The sequence below is a fragment of the Anser anser genome (assembly GCF_964211835.1).
Source record: "Anser anser genome assembly, chromosome: 7".
Taxonomy (NCBI): domain Eukaryota; kingdom Metazoa; phylum Chordata; class Aves; order Anseriformes; family Anatidae; genus Anser; species Anser anser.
In genome coordinates, this window is record NC_139727.1 from 12,511,417 (window position 1) to 12,532,442 (window position 21,026).

A 21,026-nucleotide genomic window follows, 5' to 3' on the forward strand; every position below is an offset into this window, starting at 1 on the left:
GGAGCCTGAACAACACAAACTGCTTTGCCAAAAGTGAATAAAAAAAAAAAAAAATACACACACAAACTTGCAACTCTTGGGGTAAGCATAATGTACACCTCTAGAATCATCCATGATGCCTCTGTGAAGCCAGGGACACAGGTTCCTACTGCCCCATGATACTGTTAGTCTAGTGTTTGGGATGTATGTGCTCGGGATAACTTCCTTCTAGGGCCTCACAGTTTGCCTTGTGTGGTGCACATAACTTGCATACAGAAACTATTCTCTCTCATTTACACTCAAGTAACTGCTCTGGAACCTAGTAAGATAGAAATTTGCTGGATCTGGTATTAATTACATAGCTCCAGTGAAATCTATGATATTTGCCCTACAAGGAATTACCTTAATTTTTTTTTCCTCCTTTTTGAAAAGAAAAAAAATAAAATCTTTTTGTATAGCTCAGGCTTCTGAAGACATAATCATTTACCTAGCAGGTAAATGCAGGGAGATGTATATAATGTTCAAGAAAGTACAGGAGGATTTGTTTCCTCCCTTATCATGTTGTCAGCATTTTGTCATGAATAAATCGTGCAGTTCTCAACTTCACAAATACTGGTATTATTCTCATTTTATACATACAGAAACTAAGGTACTGTGATTACAGATAGCATATGATAATTAGTATAGTTTGTCAAACTGAGGAGCAATTAAAATGGAGTAAAGAATTGGAGGAATTGCTGGACTTTAATAATATTATGCATTGAAATCTATCAGATTAATTTACCCAAGTTTTCAAATGCTCATTGGTATTATATGCATACACTTCTGATATGTCTAAATTATTCACCACCACCTAAAAAATTTAACACTTTGTGCACAGTGTATTTTATACTGACAATCATAATGAAATGACAAATTTACACAGGCTGATTTTCAAGGATCACTCTCTTTCTAACTGCAACATCTAAACTAATGAATCAGGTCTCTTCAGAGTAAAATTTGAACAATTCTTTTGATTGGAGAGGTATTAAGAGAAGCACATTCCACCAGAATGTGAGGTTCCACAAAAATCTAAACGTTTCTCTGAAATTGCTACATTTCCAGAAAAAAAAAAAAAAAGTGCAAGTAAAGTAACTATCAAAGTGTCCTAACTCCACAGCTGTTTAAATGCCTGAAAGTTCAGGATATTTCTGAGGTTTGTGTTGCAGAAAGCTTTACAAATAAAAACAAAACAGTACTCGTCATGAATTACAAATGCTTTCAATAACTTGAAATGATTTCTAGAGGCAGGGATGGAGGGAAGGATTTTACTTAAACAGCTTTTAAGTTTTCGGATTTTTCTCTGGTTTGGAATAAACAACTTCAAAATGGTTCTTAAAACAGTTTCTGGTCTGTTATATAAGGCAATTATTTCTGCCTTTAGCTTCATACTTTCAGAGCTCTGATATTTATGTTCAATGTCCTCTGCAAAAAGCCAATTCTCATTTGAGAGAGCAGCTGATATTTATAACCTAGGAAAGCAGCAACCATATGAATCTGATATTACACATGCTTCAGTATTAATTTGTCTCATGGTTCAGCTGTATTCAAGTATGTTCATGAAAATAAACCATTCCTGCACCAGGAATGGTGCCAAGAATGTTGACTCTGGGTTGCAAAAGGAAGGGGCCTTCGGAAATTTCTCATCACCAAATACTCTCTTCTCACATATAGTATTATGCTCAATGACAGTAAAGATGTGTCCCAGTGTGAGCAGAACATTGCTCTCAGTCTGAGCACAGCACTGCTGCAAGGCCTTTGTCTCTGGATGCGAGAGGGCAGGGACGAAAAAATGGGCCAGACCTGTGAATTACTGCTTTTTAGGAATACTACTTACATAGTCATTGCATCAGCTGTTTATCATCTGATGATCACTGATAGGATTAGACACCACTATAATAGTCTTGTCATCAATGAAGAGTGTACTTATCCAGCAGAAATGCGAAGCAGGAGGATCCGCAAAGATGTAGCTGGCTTTTTGGCTCTCTGATGAGGAAGGTACATAAAACATGTTTGAACTTGGAAGCTCTATCCAGGAGTTCCCCCCACCCCCAAAATCTCTAGAAGTTTTCAAAGATCTAGAAGCTCAAAATGAAACCTTAGGTTAAGGATTACAAGCATCTGTCTGCAGCACTTTTAAAAAGTTCTTTCTTCTAACTTCACATTTCTCCCTTTACCAATCCCCAAATTTTGACTGAAATTTCAAACTTTGATTTCCATCTACTGAAACATCTCAGATTGAATTAGTGAAACAAATGTCCTTTTCTTGCAAGGATAATAAACCACTCAGACTGTGGGCAAAATACTGATATACAACCAGGAACCCAATGTTTATATGTATGTACGCACTGTGTTTAGACTCCTACATCAAGCAACTTGCTCAAATTAATCTCTTGTGATAATAATTTTAACTAGTCAACACAAGAAAACTATGGAATAACCATCTGCTTTCCTCAACTGTGCATTAGAATTAAAATAACATACCTGTAAAAACTAACCACATCAGTCCTTGTTCATCTGGAAACAACAGATTAAGATGTTTAGCTTTTCTAAGTCTTTTTGGTTTTGAATGCTCTCATACTTAAAGTCAGAGGAAAAAAAACCTGCAACTCTGCTGGAAAAAAAACAATTCTATGAGAAAACATAAAACTGTAAGCGTAAGAACAATCTCTCTGACCCCCTCCCTCAACCCCTCTCTCTACAGTGCTATAATTTTGCAGTCAATGATGGAGTTAAAAAAAAAAAAAAATACATAAAGTGAACAGTCAGGAGAAATAGCTACTGATTAGAATTATGACTTTTATTTTTATTCACTAGAGCAACATTGAGGAAATAATTTTTACATACAGGTTTTAAATCAACTTTACAAGCAAATTCCAATATACAGTATTTACTCTGGTCTGGGTTTAAAAAAACAAAATCAACAAAGCAGATATATAGTAAGGGTACCTCTTGTTTTAGCTAGTACTGAATTTAAGATTTCACTGACACTGGCATTATATTGTTTTTATTGTGGTGCTTTTACAGTTAAATAGGCAGTGAGCAGCTTTACCACAACAGTGACTGAATTTCCTCGATAGCATAGTTGGAAGATGACTATACTGAGGCCTACCACCAGAACCGTATTAAATCCACTCTGCTCAGAAAAAAGCCACTATAACAAGATAAGGAATAGCTATGGAAGCCCAATTCAAGGACAGAATTCCATTTGAATGGCAAGAAAATGTCCACATTAAGAGGATTATGTGCTGTGCAAAAACAGAAACACTTCCCCCCCTCCCCCCCCAACATGCAACCTACCCAAGTATGACAGTTCAGAATGTGCATATGGTTGTGACATGCAAACAAACCAAATCACGCAGACGGTATTCAGTTTTCTAGCATTGTTACAGCAAATGAGCATTTAGATCAAGGATGAAATTTTAGATCAAGGACAAAATAAATTTTACTGACCTATAATGCAGTCTAGTTGCTATGTCTAACTTCTAATCTCATAGCAGAGACTAAGGAGACCACCTTTTTTTCCAGAACTATATGAAAAATTCATTGTGGTTTTGGATTTTCAGGGCCTTTGTGATTATTTTTTTATTTGCACTTTTATTATTTTTTATTTGCACTTTTTCAAAAATATATGCTGAGACCATTATGGTTTAAGGGCTATGCTACTCCTAGGAAAGTTTTGCTATTGGCCTTGATTGGCAACATGAAGCACTAGCTTCAGGGAAGGTAATGATCTGGCTGCAGCAGAGTGAAATTCCACAGTAAAATTAAAGTCATTGCACAACAAAAATTCAGTACACTACATGAGTATTTTTAAACATGCTAGAGTGCATGGCAATGATGTGAAGGTGATGTGAAGATATCTTGGAAACAGCAACACTAGCAGGGAAATTAGTTTCAAACAAAAGCCACACAGCAGGAGGCATCTAGATTATTTTAGGCACAACTCCAAGCAATAAAGCTCATTTAAAGTGCAATTCTGTTTTTTTTTTCTTGTGTTTATTCACTTGTTAAAACATGTAATTGCCTCTGTACACACATACTGAACAGTAGTTTAATACTTTTGTGAATATTGCACAAAAGAATAAGACATCAAAAATTGCAATAAACCAGTTTTAGAAATCTAAAAACAAAAATTGAAAGATATCAAATCCTTTGATTTATGCATTAAGGATAATCTGCACACATACTGATAATACATCTGCAACTTCCATAAAGTAGATAAATTACCTGAAAATACTTACTTAATCCCATTTGACAAGCTCTACACAACACCCTCTTCCCCTTTCCTCCCAACCCATCCTTCACTGAAGCAAGGCTTCAAACTTCACTGCTACTCTTCCCAGTTGCCCATACGCTGACAGGCTTTGCTCGTACTCTGGACTTACTATACATGCAACAGAGCCTTCCCTGGATAAATCAGAAGAGCCAAAATACGCAGTTGTCTTTAAAGATATGCGAGATCAGCAGCTGAATACGAACAATTCAGACTAGTATCCGTCTCATCCGTTATCAAATCCTGATTTCTCCAGCTCAATCTACTAATCTGTCAGAACAAAATGGGGAAATGCAATATATTCACATCAAAGAATATAATCTAGTTATGCTCCTTTAACAGGGAAAACAGAGTATATTTTTGTTCTTCTGAAAAAAATACAAACCATCTTCTGTTTTATGAAAACACTGATCATCTCTTCGCTTCATTCCTTAATTTTCAGTAAAGGTGCAGATCGATGGATATCTATACTTTTAATTGTAAACCTTAAAAATTTTAACACTACTAAATCAGACTGGTGACAGTTTCAGAGTAAGAAGCAACAGAACTCATGGTGAAATATCTGTCAATAGCATTAAGTGAAAATAATCTTTTTAAACAAAATCATATACAACCAAAAATAAAATCAATTCTCTTCAAGGAAAGTAAACTTGAAAGAAAACAACCTTCCATGGAAGTCTATATGGACCAGAAAACGGATCAGGAATCTGATCATTCCCTCTGCAGTTTTTAAGCTCTTGAGAAACACAGTTAGCTGCCAGAAGCTAATTTTGGGGAATATTTAAAAAAAAAAAGATTTTTATTTTGTTATCAAAAGCACGTGTTTACATTGAAGGCCATCTATTTCAATGCTTTGCAAGAAAAAGTAAATTTTCTGGAGAGTATATGTAACATCAGTCTTGACTTACAGTTAATATAAAGTCAAAATAAATACAACAGTTAACGTTCCTCTTGTTACTTCCTGGTTACATTCTCTTCACCCCAGCCCCCTCAATTAACAGAAAGTCCCACAGGTCTCTTATTTCAGATTCTTATCAGCAGTTCTGAAATAGAAACCCTCCCATCCCCTTTCCCCCTGAGCTTCTCATTTTTCTACTTCATTGTCAGTTAAAAGAATTGACAGCATGACAAATCCAAACCTTTCTTGAACATTAAGTACTGAGAAATTCAAGTCATATGATTTTATCCTTCACCCATTTGACTAAGGTATCCATCAGGATATCCCTAGTCAAAGGGCTTATATTAGAGAAACGGATTATGGAAAATATTCATGAAATGTCTATACCCATATGCTTTATTTTCTCAAAGAAAATACTGTAATATGTCAATGTCCTGTAGGCAAAGACTAGAACAAACTATTACTATATTTCATTTTTTTGTCATTATATGCTGTACAGAAACACATTTTGAGTGAAAAAATTGTAACAGCCTTCAGCTGCTCACTTTAAAAATCAATTCAAGAGTAGAAAAAAATAGCAGTAACATCTAAGATTCAGTGATGGGAAAGAAGGGAAGAATAGGAGATGGGACATAACATTAGGTTTACAGAACTCTTCAATGGATATGCATATATTCAACTCACAGCTCATGTATTACGGTCCCCTAGTTGCACCACAATGGGTACTTTCCAGACCACTTTCAGGAAAAAAAAAAAGAATACTTCTCCTAGAGAGCAGAAGAATGTTTTTTGTTGTTGTTGTTTTATTTCCCCAAAATGCTCCTTCCCAGTTATCATGCATTTCTTCAGAAATTACAAAAAAATTTACAAAAAACTCCCAAAACAAAATACACATCTCTGAAAAACTCTTAGAGTACCAGCTCTGGATTAGGACATAATAGGATTGCTCAAAGCAAGTAAGTGGGGTTAATTCATTATTATCATTATTTAAAAATAGTTGCTTTTTTAATACAAGTTTTATTATGTAAAATAGCTTCAAATCCTTACCCATATGGCAAAGTTTGTGCAAACATTTCAAGTCAGGTACTTCAGAGTCTTTCAATATTAAACAGAAATCAATAAATACAAGTAGTACAATAAGAGTTAAAATATATTAATTAAAATGCATGTTGTGCAACCTCAACATAGGTGTTATGGACCCCTTATTCCCAGAGGCTCCTTACTTACCAATTCATAAGAGCCTGTATAAGGTTTTGCACAAGTATCCCTAGCACTGCATTTCAACAATCTACCCAGTAACGTGTCTATTGAACACAATAAAAACATACCACAATATCTTAACAAATGATGACGTTTAAGAGAGAAGATCCGTTTCACCCTGTGAAATCTGCTTACTGTCTGTGAAGAGTGAAAATGAGATAAATAAAGAACAACTTCATATTACAGCAAAACAAAACAACACAAACCACCCAATCCGTCAGATTAAATAACATTAAATATGTCAGTCTTGAGATAATGATAAATACAAGGATTTTTGCATAGGCCTCTGGAATACAGAGTCAGAATTATGGCCAATAAAACATCCACTAATAAGTCTAATTTTCTACCACTCCAGCCTAACAAGTACTCAGAACCAAGAAGTTAAACCGAATAGTAATTTCATTAGCTAATTAATCAAGTTAACAGAGGTAAGAAATGATTTCTGCCTTCCTGGATACACAGTGCAGCACTCTGGTATTCATGGTCACTGGACTTCAGTACTTGATTAAGATCACTGTGCAATACAATCATTAATACAGAATTACAATATAATTTAACATTCAGGAACTGCTGCACTGCTCATAACATCATCTTCAGAACATAACAGAATGGCATATGCAAACACTAAAGGAAGATGCTCTTTTTGCTATTTACTGAGGATTTGTAGGCTGTAGATAAAGCAACCTCAATGGCAGTCGATATACAGGAAGTAATTTAACATGTGATATCATTCAATGAGATGTAGGTATGTTCTCAATGTGTCTTTGGTTTAGGGAGGCGGGAATACCGATTAGAGGGCAAACTGTCCCCAGAATGCAAAACGGTATTCGGTGTTTGCACATTTTCCTTTCTCTGTACTGGTGGCTTTGGGATGTTAGTCTTCAAACAGGTGTTTTGATGCTCTTGAGACACTGGTGTGGATTTCTGGCTGCTCGTTTGCTTAGATTTAACAAAGGACATAGTTGGTGGGCGAAGTTTGGACACTTTCTGACTCTGTTTACCCTTTAGGTCATCCGGACCAGATGTTGGCTGTAGCTGAGTCGAACTACTTGATGGTAGAAGCTCAGGTTCCTTGGAAGCAGCGGAATGATTTGCAGATCGTGCGAGTACGGCCGCTGTAGGAGGCACTAAAGCATTTGGGGGCTTTGCAATTCTTAAAGTCTTTGGCCGAGAAGCCTGGTATGTGAATGAGGGTTGACCTTTCACAGCTAACTCAGTCTGCACCTCTCTAGCATCATCTCGTGCAGAGGTCTGAAAACAAGAACGAGATGGTAATGTCCCTTCCTTATTACTAGCCACCTCTCCAGGGTCTTCAGTATTTTTATTTTTCACATTTTCTAAATACGATTTACTCTCATCTTTTATGTGTAATTGTATGTTCATTGAAGTGTTTACATCATTCAGGCTATTTGTAAGAGACACATTTGCAGCATTTTGATTCTCATGATTGCCATTTTCATGCACACCATATTTAGAATATTCACTGTGGGCCTCGATATGTGGCATTTTTACTAGTTTTCCCTGGGCGAGGTCTGTGGAACTGGGAAGGCTGCTGGAAGGCTGTAGTACTTGAGGCTGTTCAAGAGAGAAGAATGCAATAACACATTAGGCACAGAAAACTCCAGATAACATTCTGAACCCAAAGTATGCTGATTGGATGCTTGATAACAGCTGTGTATCTTTTTTAAAATCAAAACTTCAACTTGATAAAACAGGGTGGTTCATGGGACATGTACAAACATGACTTGTAACTTAAGTGAAAAGTTAAACCATCACTGAAATACACAGCAACATAAAGACCAGAAAAAATGTATTAGCTTAAAGTAAGAAAATGAAGAAGGCTTGGTTGATGGCTTTGCCCTAGTCTGCAGTACACCCTAAGAACGACATGAATACTGATCAAATTCTGACTCAAGTTCTTAAACAAATGCAACAGCTAACAGACTGTATCCGTCTTTTAATTTCTATTCACTGCACACTCAAGTTAGCGGTCCCAAAACTTTCATCAGTGCTACACAGTGTACAGGCAGGAAAGGAGTTTAATGGACCACATGAATTTATGGCGCATTTTCCTCACCTAAACAAGGTGGGAAAATCGGATACAGGTATGCTGTAATTAGGTCACTGAACAGATGCAGGCAACCATTTTATCTTGAAGTGAATTCAAATGGACTGATAAAGAAATCATCTTCAACAAAACAGTACAAAGTACACGTGAAGCTAGAGATCATATACTACCACTATAATAACCAAGGAGATAAAGATAACTTGATGTAGCCTTTACATTTTGCCAGGAGAGACATTCTAAAATCAGACGAGAATTGCCAAAACCTCTTCTGGGTCATTTCTACATTTTCTTTGCTCTTCCCTCTAAAAAGACCTAAAAGATTAATGTGTGTACAAACACATCTTGGACCTTAAACTTGTACACAGATCTTGGAAGAATAATTTTAAAAAAAATCAGTAATGCATGGCAAACCCCCAAACCTATTAAACTTTAAACTATACTTTTAAGCAAGTTTCATGTTTGAATTATTTTCCGATTTTCTTTATAAAGAAAAGACACTCAACGACAACAAGCTAGTCTTATCCCTAAAGTTTTCTGAAACTACTTGAATCCTTACTGAGCGATAGATTGTATGGACATAGTAGACAGATTTATAACATGTTTACTAGTGAAATACAGTCTGTGAAAAATCAGTAATGTTTGTCTTTAGGGATCATGTCACTTCAGTCACCCTCTTGAATTATCCTCAACTTGTAAATGGGAAAGCCAACTATAGTCTTTTTAGCTATTAGAATTAGCAGAGAATGTAATGATAATTGTGCATGCCAAAGTCGTTTCTAGGAAGAGAAAGTATCTCAATATTTTTTAGATTTTCATCTTTCACCCAGCAGGATTACTGCAGAAAACCAAATCCTCAAAGTTCATCATCAAGAGAAAAGTTTAATAGTAATGAGAGAAATACCAATCTAATTCAGATTTACTGGAGTGTTTTCCATTTAGTATAACCAGTTCTACCTGTAAGCAAAGGCAACTTATCTAAGTTGGACCAGTGATATCAGCAAGTGATAGACAAGTAAGTGCAAATATGTTGAGCAGTCTGAATACAAATTGTTTTGGAAAGAACGAAAAAGATTTTTAAAAAGTGTCAGATGAATATCAAAACAATACTCCAGAAGTAATGCATTTTTCCTTACTTAGCCAAAACTACCTTATTTTTGTGAGTGCTGTCAGCTGAAGAACTATCCTTCTTAAGCAAATAATCCTACAGAAGGGAAGCAATAAACACAAGAAGTAGTTCTATATTTTAAGAGTTACAGCTTAAAAAAAAGAATCCTGACATTTTTGTAATTTCAGTGTTCATGTAATGGTTTACAGAAATCATTATCCTTCCATCTTAGGAGCTGACAGACAAATGTTAGCCATAATGATTCATTGTTTTGAGACCATACTTGCAAAAACAGAACTGCTAAAAATGAGAGCAGAAACCAAAGCAATACATACCTGATTACTGTATAAATACTTAAATAACTCAGATTTTCTAATCCTAATGAAGGCAAAAATTAGTAAATTTATAGCAAGCAGTATTGTGTCAAATCCAAATATATAAAAATAATTGTCAAATAAAAATTTTCCCCTCACCTAGAAAAAGTTTCTAAACACCAGACTTAAAAAAAAAACAGACAATTATTTTATCTGACTCTATAAATCCTAACTTTATATCAAATAATGCTGGTTATACTGATCAGCAAAATGAAAAATTTAAGTTATAGAAAAAATTAAACTTCTACAGGAAGTTAACAGAAAAATGAAATACACCAAAGAAACAAGGTTTCCGTAGCGATATTTCAAGTTTTGATAAAAGAGCGGGTGATTTTTGAGCTTTTCCATTTTGACAATTTTGCATTTAATGCTTTACATAGAAAAATAGCCAATTATGTACTTTCCTCGTTATCTTTCATAACCTAAAAGGGTCTAAGCAGCATAATTTTCATAAAGTTAGCAATTCAAAAGTAGAAAACAGCTACATGCACAGAATTATGAGGAGGGCAATACAGCTATGGTATCATCTTTCGCTAAGTTCTTTTAACTACTATACTGTTTCCTAATACTGAGTTTCTATTTAGTTTAAGTCCATCCAGTTTGCTACACGTTACCATTCAAGATTACAGTGAAAGCAGAAACACTTCCAAAATATGCAAGTAAATGTTTACAAGGTGTTCAACACCGAAGAATGCATTATCTTCATCCACAGGTTACATCTTTGCCTTATACCGAAATTTTCTTTTTTATCAGGGAGTCTTAAATTATGACTAGGTAGTAATGAAAGCACCAGCAGAAGGATAAGCACTTGGTGAAATCCACCATAAGAAGGAGAGGGGAATAGAAAGAAGCATTCCACCTTCTAAGGATATTTTATTTCATGGAAGTCTTAAAGAAGTTTGTCATCTGCCTTGCTCTAAATACTCTTTAGATAATATTTCAGGGAAGTACAGACCATGACTTGGTGTAGACTGTCATTCTAAGAGTGTTTATTGGACAAAAATAGAAGTAAACTATTCAGGGAGACAAAAACACCTGCATTCCTTTGTGATACTCCTGAAATCTGATGTTAAACTCTAAAACATTTCTAGTACCATGCAACTGACGAAAATTAATTCTCCCCAAAATGAAAGTACATTAAACAAAATGCTTTGTGCACGCATTCCTTTTTTGCAAGACAAGGGACCAGTCTTTTCTGTAACGGCAAGAGCTTTAAAGACTTGGATATACTGATGCATCAAGAAGACTAAATTACAGTTCCTACCGCATTAGGCTAAGATTCTTTTGTTTCTCTCATCATCCAGAGAAAAATGACAACATATCTGCAAAGAAGTTTACCATTAACACTCAGTATTGAACCACTGAGATAGTTTTCCAACAAAAAGCCAATAAAAATACAAATATGTTATACTGATAAAGTAGTTGTATCAGTGTGCCCATGACAGTCATAGTCATTGCAGTATCCCTACTGTAAAATTCCCTTCAGTTTTGCTTTGGTTATTCTACATCTCTAATCTGAATACCCATCTCAACTCCCCATACAATAACTCTGCAGAATGAAATACAGACATTTTCTCCCTGTGGTATTTTGAGGAATGAAGGAAGCAAAGCAATGGGAAATCAGAACTGCATGCACATCTCCAATAGACATGCATCATGCACAGGGCAAAAAAACAACAGTGAAAATGCATGAGGAGGAGATGGGAAGAAATCTGAAGTTGTACTGTACCACGCTTTATCACAGAAGTAATGGACTAACTTCTCAACTCCTTGCCAATGGCATAATGGGAAAGCAGAGACAAGAAAAAGACAAGGACAATGATGTCAGAGGACCAAGACAAAACATTTAGCAATTGCCATGACAGAACTGCAACTTTTCATCATTTAAATTGCAATTAGCACATCCCCCTCTTGTTTTTAATCCATCTTCAAGAAACAAAAGATAGCAGTAGTGTTTTAGTAACGCAGTATGAACAATATTTATAGCAAGACTTGCATGGAACACCTTTGTTCTTCAAACTTGAAGTCTTTAGCACATTTCATCTCTTACACTTCAAATACCATTAAGAATAGTAACTAGAATTTGTGTATGATTAAAAATGTATACATCAAAAGTGTCTGCATCCACATACATACACGTTAGATATCTAACAATGAATAGCAACATCGTAAGATAAACTGTATTACATATTTTGACCTTGTTGCCTTTACCCATCTTCCTTGCAACTCACTCAGGAGCCTGAAGAGACTCCAAACTATCAGTTTCTTCTTTTTGGAAAGGGGTAGGGAGCAAGGAAGACGACAAACCTTCTTGCCCCATAAGTTTTTCAGTTTCTGATCAATCTGACATCCCTTATCTCACTGCCATGGCACAGGATAAGCTACCATTTCACAGCCCTTCATTTGAAGATGTAGCCTTGCTGGAAGGCTACACTGGAAAGCTGTCATTTTCTACCTCTGGCGAACATCCAAGATTTTGCACCTTAAATCTGCAGCATTTGTCAATACTTTCATTTTGGATATTTTTTTCCCGTTCTCTCCCAGCTAGCTGTATTATACCTGTATTATAAAATCATGAGATAGTATTCTAGCATGTTATATCACCTCAAACTACAATACAAAACAAGCCTAATATTTTGTTATTGGGCTTCGTTTTTTTTTTTTTTTTCCTTCTCCAAACCATCATTCCCCCTTGTATAGGGTAGTAAAATAATTAGTAATATGGCACAGCATGGACTTTTTTTCTGTGTAGTCTGGATATAAAAACAACTTTCTACAAGAAAAATATTGTCTTAAAGAAAAATTACTTGAAATTATGTATAGCTATATCAAGGCAGGTATTTCATCCATAAACTCAGATATATGTGCAACAAACAAAATTATGACCACACATAAAATTGAGTTTTGTTTGGAAACACAGCTAATACAAGAAATATTTCGACTGTAGTCCAAGCTGCACACTAATCTCTCACAGCACAAATACGTATATATAAAGGACAATAATATAATCATTCCAGGACATTTTTAATAATTTGTCACTCTTCACATGAGGGTCATAGAACTTCCAAGGCAATTTTCTGAGGCAAATTTGTCCTCCTAACATTAACACTTTGCACACCATACCAAGAACCTGAATTGGTCAATGAAGTCTTAGATTAATCACAGAAACACGACAATGTTAAGCAATATACCTTGGTTTAAAAAAAAAAAAAAAGGCATGAAAAAGTGAAGCACGCTCCTGATTTATAATCAACATGCATACAGCAGCTTTCTTGTTGGTGATAAAAAGCTACATATCACCTGCTAGAATTAGATTACCTTTATTTGTAATGCTTTAATACAGAAGCTCTAAATTTCCTCACAAAGTACATAGTAAACAGATGTAAACTGCAATTCTTGAGGTGAGCAACAAAACAGCTTTCATCTGTTTCTGTATGGAGAAGTACATGGGGTTAGGCATCTACAGAAACTGGTATAATATTTTAACGGTTTGTAGTCAATTCATTGAAAATCTGTATTCTACATGCTGCATTTCTAGAGCTGCATCATTAAAGCTCCAGAATACAAACACAAAAGTTTCTAAATACAAAAGTTTCAAGTGGTACTGAAGAAAATTTGCTATGTCATCAAATTATATCCTACCACCAAGAAAAAAAAAAAAAAAGGAACAGCATAAGAGCTGAGTTCAACACAAATTATATGAATAAAAACATAAAATAATAATAATAAAAATCAATGTAAGAATGAAATTGTATTATTGGGAAAATGTTTATGAAATATAAAATGCTGAATTGTTTCTCAGGCTGTTGAAACAACATGAAGTATTACAAAAATAGTTCTCATTAAAATTACAAAACACGGTATCCAATTCCAAAGCACAATAACGAAGTGTTATGGCAGGTTCTTAGGACAACTTAAGCAGTAGGCATGCTAACCCTGTCACTGGTGCTAACAGAACTGTATACAGTACAGTACTATAATATTACACAGCAGGCAAATATTACCTGCCCTGTGTATACTGTACTTTTATGGCTGCTGTAAACAAATAAATATGAACAGTTTAGAGAATTATACCCTCAATCTACTGTGTTTGCAAGTGTTCTATGTATCCATCACCTAACAACAACATACCAAAGAAACCTACATCATTCACAAGTGCAGATGCTATTTTAGGTTTGGAATCCTGAATTTCTCAGACTCAGAGTGGTTGGGGTTGGCAGGGACCTCTGGAGACCATCTGGGCCAAACCCCTGCTCAGGGCCTCCCAAAGCAGGGTGCCCAGCACCATGCCCAGGTGGCTTTTGAAGATCCCTAAAGAGGAGTCTTCCACCTCTCTGGGCAGCCCGTGGCAGCGCTCCATCACCTGTGCAGTAAGGAAATGCTCCCTGATGTTGAGACAGAACATCTTATGTTCCAGTTCATGCAGACTTTAGGCAGAATTTACAGAAGAAATTTTACAGAAGAATTTTACAGAAGAAAAAAAGAAGAATTTACAGATGCCTGAATTCCAGCATCTCCAGACAAAAAAAAAAATAGCCAAACAGCACTGAGATTCCTTTGTGGTCCCAACAACTTCTCTATATTATTGCAAAACAACACTAATTTGACTGTAAGCTTTTCCTGTTCTTAGTGGTGACACCCAGCTCACCACTTGCCTCAAAATCCCACCTTCGGCATTCCCTACCAACTCAAAAGGCAGGAGACCTAAAACCACAAAACCAAGGGAAGAGGTAGTGTAGGGACAGAAGGATGCTAATGATAATTCTAGTAGTATGCTACTTTATGGGGCCCTGCTCTAAAAAAAAAAAAGTAATAAGTCACTGATCTTCTGAGCATCAGATGAATTTCCAACATACCTCTTAATTTATATTTAATTTTTTCTCAGCCTTGATCAAAAAGGTAAATACTTAGACAAAGAAAAATGCTAGAAACAATTATAAAAATATTTTCCTGAGCAGCAATTAGAGTTTAAGTTGATTAGTCCAGTTAGGTTAATCACATCAATTTTAACCTACTTTATTTTCATTAATATTAATCATAGAATTTAATACATAATATGTATACTAAATAATCCAACCAGCTTTAGTAATGGAAGTTCACTATGGAGTTCCTGAAAAAGAAGCTGCTGCTGTTGGTGGAAGAACGAAGTAGGGGCTCAGAACTGGTAAGAGATTAGCAAAGTTTTCTTCTTTGTAAGACAGTCAGAGTGAATGATGTGACAACAGAGGCGCACATCTGGCAGCTTGGACACCACCATCCCATTCTATGATTGGTAAGCTCCAAAAACATGGTATTTATATGTTCCTTGGATCTAATAGCTATCTTTTCAAAATATTTCTCTGCTGACAGGACAGCAAACTAGCTATGCTGTGCTACGGCTTGCCCTCTAGCCAGAAACAGACCACATGATGATCAGCTTTTGAGGTTCTACATTCATTACACTTACACATACGCACACAGAGAAACAAAGCGAATCCCTCTATGGCATAGAGAACAGCCTATGAAACACAGAGTGCATTCCTGGTGAGTTGATTAAATGAATATTGTCACAGAAACGTCAAGAGAGTATTTGAAATATAATTTGAGATAATTTACAAGATTTTTTTTCTTGCATTTGAAATAATCAGTAGTATTATTTCAAATAATGAAATAGATGTAAGCTTAGTTTTCCAAGGTGCAGTTTATTCTTCAGATCTCCGCTGGGGCTGGAAATTTTAAGCGTTTCCATAATTTTACTGTATTTCCTGTCCAAATACACTCTTGGACATTGCTAAGCAAACACTGTAATTTTCAAATTACAGTAAGTTTTAAAAATATAACTTTAGCTTTATTAACCAGTTATATTTCTCTGAACAATTATCTGTTTACAATGCAATACCCAAGCACAAAATAAGACTTACCATTTCTCTATGATTATGTAAGCACACATTTTTAAAATCAGCAATTGTCTTGTTTTGCAGATCCAAGCCAAGAGAACAAAAGCATCTTAAAACAGCCCGTATTATAGCTAGCACAAAAGCAATGTTAGCAAATCATGCAGGTTTTGCAACAGCCACTTCAATGTATTAGAAGTCTTTTTACAATGAACATCGTGAGGAAAAAAAATACTAGTTTCAGGAAAGCCATTCTGTAAGTTAAGAAAACTTCTTGTGAGAGGCAATGGCAACTACACTTTTCTCAACAATATTTTTACATACTTCCACAACATATTTATGTAAATACAACCACATATGCAAACATGCAGACTCATGAGCAAACAGAACACACAAATAGGAGAGTATATTACAGCCATGAAAAAAGGGAAAAATGCAGCAAGCAAGATTTATGTTAAGACAAGACGGGAAACAGGGGCCTATTCGGTTTTGCCTGAGGAAATGCTGAAGTAAATCAGCGTTTAACATCTGTTATAAAGCTCTAAGTTGTAGCTGCTTATATGCTGGCTGAAGGAAGCAATTTGGTTAGCCACAGACTGTTGTGTATGCCTGTAAATCTGCCTGAAAAAGGAGGATACTACAAGATGAACAGTGCGTGCAAAGGGAAAGCTTCTACTGGAACACAGTGAGGGAGATGAGTGAGAGGTACAGACTCACTCTGTCTGCGGTGCGGTGGAACAGTCCGAGGGATGCCCTGGAATGAGCCCTGCCAGGGAGAGAAGGAGGGAGCAGAATACCCACCCTGTGCAGAAAGAGAGAGGGGGAGAAGTATAATAAAAAAAGAGAACAGGGAAAAACAAGACACCAAAAAGCCACACCAACCTTTTCTGTTTTCCCCCAGAAAGGCATCGTTATATTCACAGTTTTGCCACTTTAAGGCAGCCTTAAAGTCCACATTACAATGCCCTAAACTAGCCAGAAGTCTTACACAAATCCATTTTAATTCAATATATATGTACACATTTCTGTTAAAGATATTTTTAAGGGAAAAATATAGGAGCTGAACTTTTCGTGTTAAAATGGATGCTACAATTGTTATTTTCATAGCGTTCAAAAATGTTTTTAAAATGTCTCCCTGATTAGTACATTGGTTAACAATACCAATCCACTGGGAAACCAATCAGCTTCAGTTTACAACAAAAAGATTCTATCTCAGAAAACATTTCCTAGCAAAGCCTGCTGCATTTTGATAGTATTACTGAATGTGAAGGAGGAGAGGTGACATTTAAATGTTTTCTTTGCATTTCGTTTTAAGAGCTTGAGCTTTCTTCTACAGGATCAGAGAATTGTGACTATGTATGTCAATGACATGCAAGGTTTGGCTGTCAGACGTTTCAGATAACTGAAGAAGTGATCCAAGGAAAAGTAACTTTATGTTGTTTATCATTTTTCCCTTTAAAGGAAACCTACCCAAGTTGGAATTACCCTTTTAAATTAGACCATCTTGATTTCCTATTTCAGCAAGACAGCTTTAGGTCTCTAAAATCCCTTTGTTTACCAATTAAAAATGTCTGTTTCAGCAGGCTCTGGAATACTGGTGCTGAGAATAAGGACTGCCATTGCTTCCTGGCTACCAGTAACCAACAGACAGCAACAGCAACCATTTGTAGCATTCCCTCATATAGCAGGTATAACACAGCTGAACAAACATCTCTATCAGAATTGACAAGAACACAATCTGCTCCTCTCCTCTTGTTTCTCTGCTGGCCTATCAGTTGCATATCATATTGCCCTTTGTCCAAGGCTGGACAAATAATTCAGCAGAATTTTATTTCCATGCTTCTTTTAAAAGAATATTAAGCATCAAATTATTTCTACAAAAAATATTCTGCTTTTATTTATCCTAGCAAATATTATTTTACTTATCCTAGCAGAAGTTTAAACACTCCTCTGAACTACCACTTGTCTTCATCTAATTAGATTTTATCCATCATTACTCCAAGTTTCATTCCTGTTAAGACATAACTTAATGCATCCCATTTAAATCAAGTCTTAGACTTTGTTAGTTAGAACACAAACTAGAACAGGAAATAAAGAAAAAAGTTGAGAAGACTTCTTTATTCTTCAGAAGCTGAGACAATTACTCGAAAGAAATTGCAAGGAAAAAATTTATTTTTTTATCCAATTATCTCTAGATGGAGATATTGATTATTTAACATGTTCTTATAGCCCTCCATCAGTAGTCATCAATGTTCACACAATTTTTAGACTGCTGCACGAAAGAACATACCTAGTTTCAGTTAAGCAGTATTACAAAACAATGTAATATACTGTATTAAAAACAGAAATATTCCTAGAAACAAGATGAATTGATCAGTGATTGATGAGATTAACAAAAGCTTTACATTCACACAACACTGTACAAAAGAAGACTACATTTTTCAGGCCAGCCGTAGTAGGCTTGCTCACATTTTATCCTGTCATGGTGGAGGAACAACAACAGAAAATTCTTCCCATTCTCTAAACATAACATAATCTCCAGACTGTAGAAAAGCCCAGTATCATCAGGTACAGGTCTCATCTTCTAAAGGCCTCTTCAACACGGCAATGTGTTTTTTTGTCACCGGTGGTGTTTTTTGTTTTTTTTTTTTTTTCCTGTTAGATTTCTTTGACATTAAGGCATTAAATTAAGAGGATAGGTGAAAATTTTATATTTTCTTCCTTCCTTTAAAGAAAGGGATTAAGGCAAGTACAAGCCAGCTGATCTACAAAAGGCATGATATTACTGTAAAAGCAAAGAAGTATTTAGACGTATTGATACATTGCAGAGCTTTTTAAGCATCCATATTAGCACGTCGAAGCACAGCCCTAAATACAGTCTTCTCTGTAATTCTTCATGGTATTTAATCATTACTCATTGACTGGAGAAGTAAATGAAGGAAGGGCAAATAACTTCTTTCAGTGTTTTGCCTGCTAAAATAAACTGCTCTCCAGGCATGGTTCAGTTCCCTTCTCACTGATGCCAGAGAACATTCTATAAACTGAGAAGCAGAACCAGCTATTCCTCTGGCAGCAGTCTTCAGAGATTACATTGCTCCATGCAGGCAAATCTCAAAAGCTAGATTTCTCCTTTGCAGAAATCATAATAGCATTGCCTAATTGTACATTAAATAAAGTAATTAAAAATCAACATCAGTGGAACTGAATAAGAAACAAGAAATACAGTGTTGGGAATTTATCAGTGGGGGTATTTCAAGTTGATTTTTTTTTTTTTTAATGATAAAGACTGTACTGATCCTCAGATACATTACATTAAAAGAGGGGTATCTGACAGTAAGGCTGGCTTAAGAAAAGATGACTTTTCTTTTAATAGCATTTTACAGAACTTCAGCAAAGAAATCTACAAAGCTCTTCTTTCCAGAATGACTCACATTCACTCCCCCATTAGTCAAACATATGCTGATGCTCCCAAGAAATCCAAAGAACAGGAAAAAAACACATACAGACAAATAAGTGTGTCTCCTAGATTATGGCATATATTTAAAACATACAGAAAATAGTAGTTTCCTAAAGAATATACGGAAGAGATGTGAAAAACAATCTTTTTTTGCTTGACTATTAAAGAGCCTCTAAAACCAATAAGCAAACACTGGTAGAATTGAAAGATGAGAACACTACTTACCTAAGTTTATTTTAAAAAATGAATTATGTAAAAGTGCGAAAACCAATAGTATTCTTCTAGGTTCTGAAGCTTAGTGTGATGCAGGTCTTTACACTTGCACTTTAACTTTAGACAGCAGTCCCCACAGCTCCTCCCCTCAGCTGTTATGTGCATCCAGGCCCTAAACTTAAGTCCCATTCCTCTCATTTCCCAGATACTGAAATTGTGAAACAACAGAAACATCCCAACAGAAAAGTGATTCAGAATTTAGTACCAGGCAAAATACTCAGGAAAAGGGTGGAAAAACGAGACCAATTGAGATCACGCAGCCTACAAACCAGAACAAAGTGATGAACGTTTTTCACAGAATGTGATGAATCGTACAATTGCTGCTAAAACCTTTGACCTGAAGTTTCGACCTTCACTGCACTGCAAAACTTGGTGGGGGCCAGGAGGATTCGTTTTTAGAAAAATGCTACTACAATGATATTAAGGCCAGAGTTTTCCATTGCTAGGAAGAGACCTCAACCTTAGAATAAGCAATCACATGAATAAAAGCAATTGCTTTTGCCAGAACAGGACAAGAGAAATAGTTCTAAGGTACTGCTGCATAGTAATCTTAGACCAACAGCCAAACATTGCAGCTATTTTTCCAAGGATACAGCAATATCCAAAACCACTACTGCTTTGCTTTAAAATGTCTTTCCTGTTACAGAAACAAATGCAGGCAAAACCCACTTTTATCCACGTCTGTCTTTGCTGTCTCACCTAGCATTGCCAGCTGTCCCATACAAACTCAGAGCACCACCTCATGAACAAATTTACAATGACATACTCCAAGTATCAATGCAAACAAAATGTTTTCGCAGCTGTTTCCTTTTGCTAGCCTAACACCCAGGAAGATTATAAATGAACAGCTCTGACATGCAATGGTATTCTTGGAAGTAGAGAACATCAAGATTTATGTGCTGGTTTTAGACTGAACAAACAAGAACTGCTGTGAAAGATTTAAAGGACCTCTGCTCTGCACATGCCTACATGTCATGCAGCATCACTGTAACAAAGCAAGAAGCAGGTGCACAAGACTATCTAGTCCAGTCATGGTACTGTGTCGCCAAGAAAGTACATGCATTAGTGGTCTTTTTTAGTATATTAAAACAGATCAGCAAGTGAACAGCACAGCAGAGAAGTGCTGGACAATGGGAGAAACCTATGCCAAATGTGAAGATAAACACTTACATAGCAACTAGGCTTCAATACCTGGAAATTTAAAGTTGCAGAATCAAAGCATACTGAAGATTTATAGCTCAGGGAAGAAAATACTCAAAGACAACAATACAAAGACAACCAAAGCATTATGAAGGTTCACCGAAACAATTGATGTGAAAGGCTTTGGAACAAGCAGCTGGAACAATACACTAATGGAAGGTAAAGAATATCTCAGCGCAGAAGTAGAAAAGAGGTGTAGCAAAGAACAAGAATATGCATGCTCC

The 21,026-nt window shown here is 35.8% G+C and overlaps 2 protein-coding genes across 10 annotated transcripts in view; both read right to left on the reverse strand.

Annotated features, from left to right (window-relative positions):
* The window catches only part of LOC310902580 (uncharacterized protein), a 522,528-nt gene extending 519,861 nt beyond the window's left edge, over window positions 1–2,667 (reverse strand). Inside the window, exons 1-2 of the mRNA XM_083844352.1 lie at window positions 2,503–2,667; window positions 1,856–2,004 (exon numbers count right to left, since the gene is read on the reverse strand). The gene's annotated coding sequence lies outside the window, so the exon portion shown is untranslated. The remainder of the gene's footprint in view (window positions 1–1,855; window positions 2,005–2,502) is intronic.
* Window positions 2,668–5,975: 3,308 nt separating this feature from the next.
* Window positions 5,976–21,026, reverse strand: part of CCSER2 (coiled-coil serine rich protein 2) — a 72,045-nt gene continuing 56,994 nt past the window's right edge. For 5 of the 9 annotated variants that reach the window (XM_083844336.1, XM_083844333.1, XM_083844337.1 and 2 more), the window contains one exon: window positions 5,976–8,027. In XM_083844336.1, the coding sequence (XP_083700462.1) occupies window positions 7,206–8,027 (822 nt within the window). In that variant the 3' untranslated portion in view covers window positions 5,976–7,205. Of the gene's footprint in view, window positions 8,028–11,728; window positions 11,769–16,589; window positions 16,675–21,026 lie in introns of all 9 variants that reach the window. The other 4 variants (XM_083844341.1, XM_083844339.1, XM_083844340.1 and 1 more) reach the window with 2 other exon arrangements.